The sequence below is a fragment of the Asterias amurensis genome, chromosome 8 (genome assembly GCF_032118995.1).
Source record: "Asterias amurensis chromosome 8, ASM3211899v1".
NCBI classification, from domain to species: domain Eukaryota; kingdom Metazoa; phylum Echinodermata; class Asteroidea; order Forcipulatida; family Asteriidae; genus Asterias; species Asterias amurensis.
Window position 1 is genome coordinate 8,108,760 of NC_092655.1, and position 15,997 is coordinate 8,124,756.

The 15,997-nt window shown below is 43.1% G+C and overlaps 1 protein-coding gene and 1 pseudogene across 3 annotated transcripts in view; both read right to left on the reverse strand.

Annotated features, from left to right (window-relative positions):
• LOC139941078 (protein FAM178B-like) overlaps positions 1-15,997 on the reverse strand; it is a 162,284-nt gene that overhangs the window by 27,405 nt on the left and 118,882 nt on the right. For all 3 annotated transcript variants that reach the window (XM_071937502.1, XM_071937500.1, XM_071937501.1), the window contains 3 exons: positions 10,596-10,674; positions 7,803-7,921; positions 3,211-3,289 (listed from right to left, as the gene is read on the reverse strand). In XM_071937502.1, coding sequence (XP_071793603.1) covers positions 3,211-3,289; positions 7,803-7,921; positions 10,596-10,674 — 277 coding nt within the window. The remainder of the gene's footprint in view (positions 1-3,210; positions 3,290-7,802; positions 7,922-10,595; positions 10,675-15,997) is intronic.
• LOC139940784 (uncharacterized) lies at positions 13,340-15,744 on the reverse strand (annotated as a pseudogene).

Below are 15,997 nucleotides of genomic sequence, written 5' to 3' on the forward strand. Positions count from 1 at the left end.
ATGCCCGAACAACGGGTGAAACCCGAAGACGAGGGCGGGCCCTGTGAGTGGGGTATCCCGGGGGAGTCCCAGGTACCCGACTCCGCACCCATAATCCTTCTCCCCATGGCCAGTGCCCCACAGCCTATGGCGTGGGCAGGTGCCTTGTGGGTCTTAAAGCCTTGCAAAAGGCCGTCACCAACCGTCGTGGGGGAATCCACGGTGTCGGTGCGGGCCGGGTATTCTGAGCCGTGCGGAGGGGGGATGCCCTCCGGCTGCAGAGACCCCGAGGCGGTGCTGGGAGAGTGGGCGGTGCGCTTCGGAACGGAGCCACCTTTTGCCCAGCCTCTCTTGGTCGCTGCCCCGGCACCGTTTTTCTTGGCCTTGCCGGGGCGTTTGACCTTCGACTGGGTCGACCCACGCACACTGACCGAAGAGGGGGAGCGGGAAGCAACCCCTCTTTGATCGGTGGGTAATCCGGCCGACGTAGCCGACAGAGGCTGCGTGGGCCGGCTGGAGGACTGCAAGCCGGGCGACGGAGTGTCGCCGGTGCAGCCCCCCGAGAGCTCCGACTGTCCCGGGGAAACGGACGTAACCCCAGTAGCGACAGCCGAAGCCCTCCCCAGTTTCTTAACACTACTCATTATTTATCAATGAAATCAAACTATAGTTTATTTCACAACTCACTACAACAACAACAACTACAACTCTACAATTATCAAGTCTTTTAATTATCAAGCACTCTTAGCGAGGAAAGGTTTAGTTATAACGGTTGAACTGTGAAACAGATTTAAAACACAACCTCACCCACTCGCGGCTAAGAGAAAAGAGGACGACTCCGTGACGGGCATGTCGCGGGGCGTTATGGGTAGGACGGTGGAGGGCGCTATTGTGTGTAAAAGTCTTAGCATTCTGCCTCGCGGCATAGGGAATATGCAAATTAGTAATTCGACTCTACCGGTAAGTAGAGTGAAGTAGACCTAACCAATTCAAAAACAGGGAGCACTGAAAAGTTGATATACAATACAATTTTCTGTATGACTGTTGAGTCTAGACTACACCTGGTAGGCCTACCTGTTTAAGTAGTGTAGGCCTACATAATAAGAGAAAATAATCAACGGTTTGTGCTTTTAACAACAGAGAAATTATGTTCAAATAATAAATAACTCTTTATTAGAAAAAACACGAACTCAAATACTTTCAAAATGACATTGAAAGCACCTGTTGGTCCCTCTAAAAGTACAATTTGGTTGTAGATCTATCCAGTACAATCAAAAGTTTGTTACGGATACCTGACCTGCACCCGGGTACCTGCCCTGTGTGGTATCCTGACAACATCAATACGGAACCACAGCAGAAACTGACTGTTTTTTCACGTGAGAAGTCCGTCGTCTGCTAGGTTTTCTGTATTGTTTAAAATTTGATTTTTCAGGGTGAAGGACTAAAAATTAGCCTTGGTATCCACCATTTTCGGATTCAGCACCCCCAACTTAGTTAAATCAGGTATGTTACCAACTTTTACTCAAAAATGCCGCTCACTTCCTTAACTAGAGCCCTTTTTGGAAATCTGGTCTAGACTAATACAAAAACAAGTTGAAACAGATTGTGGTTATCATCAATATTCATAAATACCTAAGACAGTTTATCCATTCTGATTGGTCGAGAGGGCATCACGTGGGGGTCCCTAAACGGAAGATATAACACCAGTAAAAAGTGTTTAAACATGGGCGTGATACGCGAGCTTGCACCTGTGCTTTTAAGACAGTTTATCATTCCTATTGGTTAAGAGCACTGGCTGTTACACCTGAAATGGTTTTCTTTATTCCCGGCTTCGACTGATAAAGGTTTCAGGCTACGTGCAAGCTCCGTTCCAAGTGGGCGTCAAAGTATAGCAGTGACAGGGGACAGTTATCTTTTGCAGCGATCATGATTAGCATAAAACTACCTACATGTACATATGTATAATTATTATACGGGGGACGTTTATTTACGTGAAACGAGTTATATACGGACACTACGGGGCCGGGATGCGATAAATAAATTTGGGAATTTGTTTTTTAATAAGGGAAGATGGGAACGGGTAGTGTTTATTACCGGGAATATCTGGGAACATATGGCAAGGATGTATTTGTCATAGGGGAAGACGGGACGTGTATGATGCAATTAGTAGCATAACTGAAAATTGCCTTTAATTATCCAATCCAAAGTTTCTTATTTATAAAATCCCAAGTCACCATCTCCAAAAAACAAATCCACACACGTGTGTGACTGTATATGTCCATGTCAAAACAACCATGTTGTCTGGTTCGTCCAATGTCTGAGGGGGAGAAAGCCACAGTCTCAGAGACACATGTTTCTACTGGCTGTTGAATTTCCATATAGCGCGTAACAAATGTTTTCATTGGTCGATTTTGCCCTACTGCCAGAGCGGATTGTAAAAGTATTCAACATCAGTTCAGCATCGTTTTTCTTGCGGAAAATTGATTAAATGTGAATGGTTTCAAATAAAAAATCAATATTTTTGTATCAAGTATAAATGTTGCAAAATATGCATTGCAAGATGGATAGCAACATTTTCACTTTTGGTTTCTTTTGAATCAGGAAATTATTGAGTTGTAAGGCCACTTGTATTAAACAAAACATTTTTATTTTGAAGTAAAACTTTGGAATTTTTTTTTAAGTTTTGGAAATTGTAATTGGAGATGCTTGTGTAGAATTTGTGTAATTTTACGAAATGGTCAATTGAGGTCGCCTTTGGGCGCGAGAATCAACCCAGTTTTGAGGGTCGGTAGTGGATCTGATGCGCAGCCCCCGCATGGCCCCTGGATCCCCAGGGAACACAGTGTATACTGTTTATACGATCCACTAGAAAAGTCGGCTTTTGTATTCCCGCCTCACAGATTGTCACTTTTAGTTCAGACATCTATTTACAATGGAAAATATCTCCAAGCTTTTGTATATTGTCGAATGTAAGTTGTGATCGGGTAGCAAAAATAACAGAATCAGATTGGAACTTCAATCCTCTTTCTTTTAATAATTCCTCTTAATGAAATATAGGGCCAGACTTAGGGTCTAAATCCGTGTTTAGGTTTTTCTGTGTTAAGTCTTTAGACGTGGTGCGTTACAATATATACACTGCAAGTTTCAGCAATATATGTTAAAAAATAAGCATCTGATAGAAAAACTCAATTTTGTCAATCCAATAAAGGTTTTAGGGATGAAAATCATTACCTTTAGTTCTCCAAAGTCTCCTTCATAATGTTGATCAACACTCTCACTATGGCTTGTTAGCTTCCTCAAAGCAGCATAGCTTTACAAACAAAAATGCAAACAACATACCATAAGTATTGGGATCAATTTGTACAAGGCACCAATTATAGTTAGTTTTTGTGTCTTTGTTGTCTGAGTTTTGTGTCTTTTGCAGCCTATGGAGCAGATGTTTTGGAAGTCCGTACAGTAGTGCGTTACAGAAATCCAAACGAGAGGTGACAAAGGCGTGCACTAATTGTTGTGTAGCTTGAAGTGTCAAAATAGGCCTGAAGCAAATAGAGCTTCATTTAGACAGTTGACTGCTTATATTAAGCCTTCATGTAAGTAGTCAACTGCTTAAATATAGAGCTTCCAGGAGCCTGTACAACTGCTTGCGTAAAACGAAGGCTTAGCTCATTTAAATATTTCGCGCTGTGGGAGGGCTTAGCGAATGACTATAGGGCTTCGAAGCCCTATTTTAGCCTTCGAAGCCCTGTTCGGAGAAAAAAAGGCAAAACATTGACTGCTTAAAAAATGCTTGTTATGACTGCTTATAAGACTACTTATCGAAAGCTTGGTGAATGCCTTCACTTTGGTAAGGGATAGTCTTTGACAATTACCAATTGTGTCCACTGCCTTTAAACAAAAAGGTATTTATGAATGGGAATAAAAGGGTAACTACTAGTTCTTTCACGGCCGTTTAAAACCTTGCATGGTCGCGGCAATTCGACCATGCCTGTTTTAAACGGCCGTGAGAGAACTAGTAGCTACCCCATTATTACCCCTTATTTAACCACTCTATACTCAATTCTTTACTGTGTCACTGCACAGTATTATTTGTTGAAACTTTTCAGGTTTCCAGAGTGATAGTTTTGCTTTGAGAGTATCGTTGTCACAATAACTTAGCAAATAGTCCAAGCTCCAGACCCCCAAAATTGAGAAAACCCTACACTATTTGCTCCCCTCAATATTTGTATGTGAAAATGTGCGGTAGGACATGAATCAGGGTGGTGTTTACAATTTTTACCCGGCGAAAGTGCATTTTTGGGTCAAAAAAACAAAATGGCCACCACCACCTGAAACCATATAAAAAAAACTCCCATTGACATAATTAGAAAATTAAGAGACCGATTCAGCCCAAATTTGGCTGAAAGTTAAAGGTTTGTACACTTTACATTTTAAATATTTCAAAATTCAATATGGCCGCCATTTTACATAAAAAAATAGGGAAAAAGACAATTTTGGGGGAAAATTTTAAGGCAAATTTGGCAGGATCAAAATTAAATATAGTTTTGGTTGAACAGAAGAATGTGGTGAAAAATATACTTCAGAATATTTTTACATAAAAATGAGCGGTAAGACATGTTGATCATGAATCAAGATTGTGTACAAATATTTGTTTTTCTCTGTCTATTTCAATATTTGTTTATTGATGTGGAGGTCATGTTCAGTCTTAAAAAGGCGGAACAATGTGAAGTAATTGGACATAAAGTAATGTTTTTTGGTTGTGGTTGACATGGACCAATGGTTGGTAAGTCATGTAATGGTATTTGCACACCTGTATTTCAGTCTCAAAACAACCTGAAGATACCACTCCCACTAGAAGGGTGGTATGCAAAGGTAGCTTAAAGTTGCTCATCAACCCACAATACCCCAAGGGAGGGGTAAGGAGTATAGAAATAAATGGTAAATAAATGATGGCGCTGTCCAATTCAGTGACATTATGAGACTGTTGACTTGATACCATAGATTTGCAAACCATAAATGTTTGCAAGGTGTATGGGTGGGGCCCATGTAAGTTTAATATACATGTATATATCTGTCAGTTGGGTTACTGTGACCGTAGGGTGTGTGTGGTGGGTGGATATATTTGGGGTGACCGAGGAAGCCGTTATGACGGTTGCGTCATTGGTGTAGGTAAGGGTGAGACCGTGGGGATATTTTTTCAGATCCCCTTTATAGCAATAACATGTTTTCGTGCCTCAATTTCGTGCACTCTTCAGTTGCGGTGTGGGTGATTCAAATTGAATCTATAGGTCTCCATTCTCAAGAGAGAAAGGTTGTGGGTTGTGTTTGCCGTTAGGTTCAGGGTGAAGGTTGTGAATTTGTGGGAGTGAATTCCTGACCATTGGTGAATTGTTCCTCTAGTAGGGAAACTAGGATGTCAAGCGTGTCAACGGGGTCGTCAATAAATCCTGAATCATGTGAAGTATGATTGAGCTGTTCGGAAGTTGAGTTGGTTGGACTATGGTTTAGTTTAGCTCTGATCAATTTTTCTCGTATGTTTTGGTCTTTTCTGTATGCAATGAAGGGAGGATCCGGAAAGATTCCCGAGAGTGTTTCGTTGCGTTGTATCATAGACCAGTGTTTGCTGATTCATGATTGCCATGTCCTACCACACATTTTCATATAAAAATATTGAAGGGAGCAAATAGTGTAGGGTAAAAATGTTTTAAAGCTTTTTTGGCACTGTGGAGCTTAGACTAAAAGGAAAGACAACAAAGGTTCTCATAAAAAGCACCAGGATTTGTTGTTCTCTTTTAAGAAAATATGAATCGCAAATTCTCTGTGTATCCTTGGTCCTTGGCTGATAATCTGCAATGCTGGAAATATCAGACAGCTCCGATTTATTGTCCATTGTATATGAGCCAAATACAATGATAAACACTGGAAACAGCCTGTCAACTATTGTAAAGAAGGGTTATACAATAACCCCTGCTTAAAGGAGTTATTTTGAGCATAAAATTCAGTACCATCTGCCCCTCTTTGCAAGACGGAAATGAAGTATAGTACATTTAGTACTTTAGGTGCATGCCTATGTGCATGCTTTATAGCATGCTTTTTTAAAGTGAATAAATAATTCAGTCAATTGACCACAAACAAAAATTTATATAAACTTGTTCCGAACATATATAAAACATCCACCATAAGCCAGTTTGGAACAAATTGGCATGCATTATACATGTCCTCTGACCGTGACATTCGACCATGTCATCTATTGTTCCAAACTAAACAGTAAAAAAGAAGGCCAAAATAAGATGTGTACAATGAACTACATGTACAGAAAGTGACACGAGGCAAAGAAAAAGCAAAGACAAACAAAGCTATGATTGAATGAGGCAAAACATCAGGGAAACAGTTATATCAATATAAACCATAAGGGAAACTGACTGGGTAATTTTTTTAAAAAGATTTTGGGGGTTAAACAAAGAATTGACTAGAGTGGGATTTGAACCAACGACTTCCGGATTAACATGCTGGCGCTATACCGACTGAGCTATCTAGCCCTATGTTGGCAATAGTTATAAACGCACTCACAACAATGACAATTATTAAATCCACTAGACGTTGATGATGTGTATATACCCCAATCTTTTTTGGACCGGCTTACAGCGGACAGTTTATTACGTCTGCAACAACTTTGGAGTCACTCTCATTTTGTTGCTCTGAACCAAACGGTAATATCCACCTGGACATTGCATTGTAGACATGGTAAAGTGTGCACAGGCAAGCACCTTTCATGGTGCGCTTTGATCATAGAGCTATATATATTAACTAGAGCGCTAACTTGCTCTGCGTTTTAAAACCTCCCTGGGCGCAGACATGTTTGATGTGGTGCATGACTAATGGAATGATTTTAATTTTAAGGGAACACACATTGCAGCGATTTTTTTTTATTCGTACGTGTGCGCTTACGTACGCAACTGTCCATAAGCCTTTTTGAGATATGGCGGACTCAATGCTACAACACTATGAGGTTTGGGTAAATTTGTGCGTATTGACCATAGAAACAGAACGTGCGTTATTCAGTGGAGTGCGCATTTTTTTAGGTGACACGGCGTTTACACGTAAACCTATTGACCACCAACATTCATGGTGAGCGTGGCATCAGTCGCCGCGTGTGACGCGCGTATCACATCCGCCATACCTCAAAAAGGCTCATTGACGTACACGTCCGCCCTGCCTAAATGTTTGTTCCAATAAAAAAAATAAGGCATCTCACGAGCACATTCTTTTCTATGATACTAATATAATAACTATAACAACATGGTTACCGATAGACAGCTTTATGAAATGTGGCCCAGTTTCAGCAACAAATTTAGGCGGGCAGCACCAACACAGGCTATTGAATAAAAAACAAAATCCGTAAATTTGACTTAAATGACATACGTATTGAAACGTGACTTGAAACGTATACGCGCCGTTGTTAAACCTTCACATTTTGCTTCATTTATTGGTTCCATGACACATAGTAAAAAACAGACGCACTATCATGCAAATATCCGTACAATTGCCGTACAAAATTTCCAGTTTTTTATTGGTTTGTACATAAACATGGATGTGCCCAGACGGCTTCAAAACCTTAGTGTGTGTATAACGGGGAGTATAGCGCTCTAGTCAATATATATAGCTCTATGGCTTTGACACAAAGGGGGACATCAGGCATTAGAAACAATGTCTTGTTATATCCCTTTTCAATGGGTTTTTTTTTAGTACATGTCAAAACAATCTAAACATCAACATAAAGGCATTGTTTAGCTTCCTTTTTAATCCATGTACAGGAAGACATTTACCTCAATAAACGACGAAACACACGTCCACGATGTATACTTGCTGGTATCAGTTGAGCCAAATAAACTAAATTGTGGTGGTGATCACTGCAGCGGATAAGCATTTTACAAACAACGCTTGCCTGAAGGAAAAAAATAGGAAAAAAATGTAAATTGTGTTTGAAGCTTTGCATGGTGTGGAGAATAAGGGGAACTATAAATATAAATATTAATAGTAAACTTGCGGGTACATGGGTAAAAACTCTTTTGAAGGAGTGGTGGCTCTGAAAAGAGCCAGTTTGGTCTGGACGTTTCGAACAGTATTCTCTGCTCCTCTTCTGAAGACGAGCAGAGTATACTGTTCGAAACGTCCAGACCAAACCAGCTACTTTCAGAGCCACCACTCGTTCAAAAGAGTTTTTACCCATGGTTGTACACGCAAGTTTACTAATAATATTTATATTTATATTTATAGTTCCTCTAAGGGAGAAAATGGTTTCATTAGAGCCTTATGGTTGAGGGATGGTAAGTGGTATCATCAATGTGTTTTGTTGTTAATGATTACAAACCTATTTTGTGCAATTTCAGCATAACACAGTGAAAACAATAAAGTGACGTAAAAAGCACAAGATGTTGTGAGACATTTTTGTTAAAGACACTGGACACCTTTGGTAATTGTCAAAGGCCACTCTTCTCACTTAGTGTATCTCAACATATGCACAAAGTTACAAAACTGTGAAAATTTGAACTCAATTGGTCTTCGAAGAGGCGAGATAATAATGGAAGAAAAAAACACCCTTGTCACAAGAAGCTGTGTGTTTTCAGATGCTTGATTTCGGGACCTCAAATCTTATTCTGATACCCACACCTGTCCCTATGTTAAGGCTACAGGCTAGCGCACAATGCAACGGGAAAACCCTAGGGATCACTGACGGCCTGGGTGATTCAATTAATCAAGGCCACTCAAACTTTTCAATTTGTTTTCTTGAAAAGTTAGTTTTTTCTTCAAATTAATCAGCAGAGTACTTTAAAAATGAGAGACCAAGATGGGGATTCTGACTCCTGGGCAACCCAGGATCTTCATACTTCATGCCCAGTATTGCGCCCTGGAGAGGTCACTCCAGCCTTACCCTAGAGTAAGGCTGGAGAGGTCACTCCAGCCTTACCCTAGAGTAAGGCTGGAGAGGTCACTCCAGCCTTACCCTAGAGTAAGGCTGGAGAGGTCACTCCAGCCTCACCCTAGAATAAGGCTGGAGAGGTCACTCCAGCCTTACCCTAGAGTAAGGCTGGAGAGGTCACTCCAGCCTTACCCTAGAGTAAGGCTGGAGAGGTCACTCCAGCCTCACCCTAGAGTAAGGCTGGAGAGGTCACTCCAGCCTTACCCTAGAGTAAGGACACAACACATGTCCAGTAGCTGTGCATTCAGATCTTGAGTATCTTTAAAAAAACAGAGGCAAGGCCCAGCAAACAGCACGACGCTGCACAAACAACTATTGGCTCAAACTCTACTCCAGCATACAAGCCGCCTCCGACACAGTTGACATGGATGGGGCATGGATGAGGGAATAAAAAAAAACACCCAGGTCCCTCCATAAAAAAACCCAGCACCTCTCAAATCCAAGTCCTTGAAGTCACCACCGACTGCAGTAAACAAATGGAAAGATGGGCTGATGAGCACTACATGAAGTTACATCCAACAGAAAACAGTGTCAGAGGAGGCTCTGAACAGCATCGCAAGCCTGTGCCAGTGATGAAGGAGCTTGACAAGGACCCTATTGCAAGAGGAGCTCGGCAATGCCATTGACAGCGTTGCTTGCGGCACATCCCACGGTGCTGATGGGATAACACCTGACGTCATCAAACTTGGGAAACCCTCCCTCTTGCCATATCTTCACGACCTCCTGTGCCTTTACTGAAATGAAGGAGTTGTCCCCCAGGACATGCGTAATGCCAAAATTGTCATGCTGTACAAGAACAAGGGCTAACGCAGCGACTGCACCAATTACTGAGGCAACTCTCTGCTCAGCAGTGAGAGCAAGGTGTTGCCCATATCAGGCTCCAGCTTCTGGCCGAACCCTTCGACAACTGCAGGAGAAATACCGTTAACAGAGGAGACCCCTGTATCTTACCTTCGTCGACCTCACAAAGGCCTTCGAAGCTACTTGCAAAGACCAGCTGCCCGCCAAAACTTCTCAACATCGTGACATCTTTTCATAACATTATGCAGGGTTCAGTCTGTTGTGATGGAGAAACTTAAGAGACGTTCGCAATCTGCAGTGGAGTAAAGCAGGGCTGGTTTTTTTTGGAATATGGCTCATCTCCTGAAGGCATCTATCTACACTCAAGAGCTGACAGGAAACTCTTCAACCTTGCCCGTCTGAGATCCACGACCAAAGTGACCTGTGTTCTTCTGAGGGAAATGCTATTTGTAGACAATGCGGTGCAAGCATACTAAACCGAGACAGGGCTCCAGCAGTTGGTGCACAGGCAAGGAGTTTGCAGTCTCCATCAGCATTAAGAAGACCAATGTCAATTCCACAGACCGATTTAAGAAATTCCTGAAAACTTTACTCTTCCCTGTTAGTAATAGCCCTTTTCTTTTCCATATTCCTTTCAAACATTGAGTATGTCATTTGTTGTGTATTATTATGTTGTGTAATCGCTGTGATATATTGTACTATGGAGAGCGTACTAAATACTAAATATTTTTTGGTTTTTCATCTTTGTGATCTTCACAATTTCGTTTTTCTTTAATGTAACGTTTCTTTAATTTGTATCAACCATTTTTCTTAGTTCCTGGAAACCCAAAAAACATACCTCATGGTGCCAAGTTCCTTCATCAAAGCAACTGAGAATAGCAGCTAAGCATTGTTCAAAATCAACCCGCACTGCACATCTGCAATCAAACATTCAAAAAACAATCTTACTATTACACAGTTACCTGGGGGGGGGGGGGGTGCGTGCTAGACAGGAAACATGAACCTTTAGAGTGGGAGCAGTAAAACTCGGGGCATTCCCCCATTATCTGCATCTGCCTGGGAATTCTATTCATTAAATTCACAAAGATCCAGAAGATTCACTTAATACACTGCGTCATCAGCTGGCTATAAGTTTGTGCAGGATGCCATCTGTACCAAAGCACGTGGGTTGTCTGTGCAGGGGAAGGAGTTTGATTACCTCACATGGTCGAGCTGTGGGAAACTTTTCTGTATATTATTAATTATGTTAGTAAATGAGGCAACTTCTTTATAGTCTTTATTCTCCTTCTATGTCATCAATATATTTTAGTGGTCATGAGGAATATAAAATATATTGTGTATACAATTTGTAGCCTATGAAATGATCTTTCATACGATGTCAAATTTGTATGTTATGTTGATTCTTTGAGGAAGATTTCTGACAAACGTATTTACTTCAATTTTCATGTGGGAGTTCTGTCTCAAGAAAACTAACGAGATTTTCATCCTTTTTTCCCCTAAAGAAAGGCAATAAGAAACTTATCAGACAATTTTACCTGTCTGATTATAAGCTTCTATTTCCAATTGTATTAAACATCGGCGCCTATTTTGCTGAAAAATCTGATCTGTTTTGAAAGCGCTTAGCCAGCCCGGTCACTTTGGATAGCACGAGTGGGTCGAGGCCTGCAAAATAGCCCACGTCAGTGAAGGGGTGCCAAGCTCAGTCAAGCCCATGCGAGATGAAGTATGACTTCATGAACTTTCAAGAACGTTCATGATCAGTCCATGATTGTTCATCAACAGTTCATAAAATGTTCATCACAAGAGTTTTTTCTAACCAAGTTCATGAACTGTTCACCCATTCAATTAATGGAAATTTAATGAAAATTTGATGGATTTTCATGAAAGTCTGTCTCAACTTTCTTTGCATCTTATGAACTTTAGGCTAATGAATAGTCATGTTGCAACACTACTAATCATGAATGTTTGATGAATGTTCATGGTTTCCAATGATCATGAACGCCACAGGTTCATGAACACTTTTTTTAAATGAAGAACAGTGATGAACATTCATGAACTTCATGACTTCATTACATATTCATAATGTAAAAGAATAGAAAATACATTGAACTAATTCCAAGGTTTTTATGTATAAAAATTGGTAATTCATATGATTGCCATAACTTGGGTTTAAATTCCCCCCCCCCCACAATAGTGTGGGACGAGTCTATGAATGATACTTACCCAAATAGCCACTACTTATGCATATTTCATAGCCGACAGGCTAATTCGCTAGAAAAATTGACAACCAGAGGGCGCCCTCTTGCGCCCACCCATCATGCTACGTAGTAGCTCCGCCAAAATACGTCCTTCTTTTTCTCATTATACAGGTAACCCTGAACACGAGCCGTTAGTGGGGAAGGAGGGCGGGAAGGCTATTTGGGTAAGTATCATTCATAGACTCGTCCCACACTATTGTGGGGGGGAGTCTATTTCATTCACTTACCCAAATAGCCACTACTTATGCATAGAATAGCACCGTAACATGGAGGTTGGGTAGGCGAGGCGCCTTTATGAAAAATCAGACTATAGTCGACAAGTACTCAAGACTTAAAACTACAAACTGATAGGAAGTGCTTATAAAAATCAGGGGATATTTTTGGGGCTCACCTCAAGCTCTGTCCTGGCGGTGCCTGGACGGGTCGCTTGCTTGGGTCTCCCTTCTGGGTTGAGATGCTGACAGCACTGTTCTCCCAAAAGCCCCTTCGTTCTGGAGCATATCACGCAGATAGCAGGTGGTGAAGGTTGATGGGCCCTTCCAGCAAGCTGCTTGTGAGATCTCTGCAAAGGAAATCCCCCTGAAAAACGCCCAGGATGTTGACACGGCACGGACGTCGTGTGCACGTATGGGTCCCTGACTGCCTGTATCCTTATCTGACAGCCAGTCGGGGTTTGCTGACTTTATTGCTGATACAATCCACCGTTTGATTGTATCTTTGGAGGCTGGACCATGCGGGGGAGTAGTCGAGATAAAAAGTTGGCCGCAGGTCCCTCTAAGTGGTTTGGTATGTTCCAGATACCATTTGAGGGAGCGTATGGGGCACCAGAGCCTGTCTGATCGGACAGATGATATAGAGGCAATTTTGGGAATGAAGATATCAGGCGGGGTAAAAACTGCCGTCTGGTTCTTAGTAAGGAATGAAGCCTTGGGTACAAGGCGGACCCCTCCCGGTTCCCACCAAATGTGTCCCGGTTGGATCGTAAGTGCCTGGATTTCACATCCCCTCCTAGCAGAAGCTGCAGCTATGAGGAAAGCCAGCTTGATTGAAAGTTGCAACAGTGAAGACCGGTGTGCCGGCTCATAGGGGACCGCTGCTAAGTTCTCTAGCACCCGCCCCAAGTCCCAGGATGGGACCAGCCTCTGTCTCGGGGGCCTTTCGTTAAACATGCCCCGAAGTATCTGTGTTAGCACGGGGCTCGATGAGATTGTGGAGCCATCGGAGAACCCTTCGTGGACTGCCGCAATGGCCGATCTGTAATTCTTAATTGTTGTCACCTTCAGTTGGGAATTAAAGAGGTGAACTCGAAAATCTGACACCATCGCTAAAGATGCAGTGGTCGGATCCACAGCGCGGTCGTCACACCACCGACTAAAATGTTGAAGTCGGTTGTCGTAAACCTTTCGTGTGGAGAGGCAACGCCCCTTCGCTGCAAGGGTCGCAGCCTCTTCAGAAAGGCCAGCTGTAATGAGGGATCGTTTGACAGTGGCCAACACGCCAGGTGGAGGTCTCCCGGCGCTGGATGTAGTCGGGAGTGTGGTTGGTATAGGAGATCGTGTCGATCCGGGAGAATCAGGGGGTCCCCTACTAGAAGTCTCACTAGTCTTAGGAACCATGGCTGGCGTGGCCAGAAGGGAGCGATAAGGAGAATCCGGCACGATTCCTGCTCTATTTTCCCTATGACTCTCTGAAGGAGGGATATCGGAGGGAACGCATATGCGAACATGCCTGTCCAGTCTATGGCTAGGGCGTCGGTGGCCCAGGCCCTGGGATGATGGAATCTTGCGCAGAATACCGGGAGTTTGGTGTTTATCTCTGTCGCAAAAAGGTCTATGTGTGGTCGACCCGCTGTCGCAAAGATCTGTTGGGTCACACCGTTGTGCAGGGTCCACTCTGTAGGGATCACTGTACCCCTTGACAGTGCATCCGCTATCGTGTTTTCCACTCCCGGAATGTGGATTGCATGCAGAGTTGCCTTGTTCTCGATGAGCCAGAGGTTCAAGTCCCAGGTGAGGAGGCACAGCTGAGGTGACCGCGTGCCTACCTGTCTGTTTATATATAACACGACTGTCGTGTTGTCTGTCCTGATGAGGACCGCACGGTTCCTGACCTCGGTTTGGAAGTGCCGTAGGGCATTGATGACCGCCTGGAGCTCCAGGATGTTGATGTGTTGGGACTTGAAGAACTTGTCCCACACCCCAGCTGTCTGCCCTGGGCCCGGGGACGCGCCCCAGCCCTCACCGCCTCACCAATTCACTTTATTATCCACGACGGGAAATTCATTTCGGCCTTTTATACAACAAATTTACAAACTTTAAATAAAATTATTATCTACCATAAAACAGACAAAAAAACACTACAAGCCACAAAAGTCTATAAAAAATATACATAACATGAAAAGCTCACAGACAGACCATTGGCCCATGCAATGCAAGAGAACGTAATGACAGACTGATATACACTTTGGCAAAACAACATGATAATATCCCTGTCAATGTTAAAAAATTATAAGTTTCCTCACAAAATACATACAATGATTAACCTAAGAGCATAATTTTTCAGTATTAACATTCCAATTTAAATGGCTATCAATGTGACTATTATGTTCAGTGCCATTTCAATATCAACACCATTTATGTTAACAGACTCGATCTCCGTCTGATTTTTCCGAAAATCAAATACAATTTCCTTAGTTTTTTTTACATTTAAAACCAGAACATTTTCTTTGCACCAATCAACAAACTTGGTAATTTCATCTCAATACCCCGTCTCATCCTCATGAGTAATGAATCCTGTAAGTGAAGTGTCATCTGCATACTTGAACATGGAACACGTGGCATTACTACATCTAAGATCGCTCGTATAAAGTGTGAAAAGTACTGGGGATAAAACACATCCCTGAGGGGCGCCTGTATTGGTATTGTGACGAAATTGGGGTGGACCGACACAAGTCTAATCTGTGTGTTTTGTAAGGGGTCATGAACTTCTATTGCGTAGGTAGGTCGGAGACAGTGGGAGAGGTCAATGGCGCGAGTGGCGGGTCTTTTTGACCACTCCGGTAGCAGCGGGCTTGTCCCTGGGCAGAAAGTAGGCAGGCAGCGGCCAATCACGGGGTGGTTTGGTAACCTTTACCCAAAGTTTGGTAACCTTTACCCAATCAAAACTTGAACACAATCAAAAGAAATGTTTGCGGCGCTTTAGCCATCACTATTTAAATTTGTGTTATTCATTGCCACGCCTCCCATCTTAGGTAGACAAGGGCCTGCCCTGCATGCGTGGTATGCCAGGGGACTCCCAGCTATCTGGCACCGCCTCACCAATCTTCTTTACCGAAACTAAAATAATTCTTTAAAAAATCATATCACTCTGTGGGGATTGTGCCCAGGTATCTGAGCGTGACCGGCCATCCTGCTCCGAGTTACCCCACGCAGACTTGGGCACAGGGCGTTGGCCATGAGGGGAGACTGGAGCATGGCTAACCATGCATGGAGGGCCGCCCTCACTCGGATGTACCCAGCCAGAGTACGGGGCCGGTGACAATGGCTCACTACCCCGGTGACGCTTGCCCTTGTTTGGTCTTCTGTCTCTTGTGCTAAGACCGGCCCCGGAGGTAATCGCGGAGGAGACCTGGGTGACCGGGACGCTCAAGCAGCGGGTAAAACCCAAACTCGAGGGCCTGCCCTGCGTGCATGGTACATGTATGCCAGGGGACCCCCAGCTATCTGGCATCGCGTCACCAATTCTCTTTACTCATCACAAGGGCCCATAGCCTTTAGCAGGGGCAGGTGCTGACCGGTTGAGGCGGCCCTGCAAAAGACGTCATGGACCGTCATATGTATGTACACGTATGTCATGATTTTGCTTGTATTGCATACTTCTGCTTGATATACATACGTTTTTGTACATGTATGTAAAGTACATGTACTTTGCATCAGGAATAGGCAAGTATAGGGCATGCTTTGATTGGAGCTTGAAAGCAAGC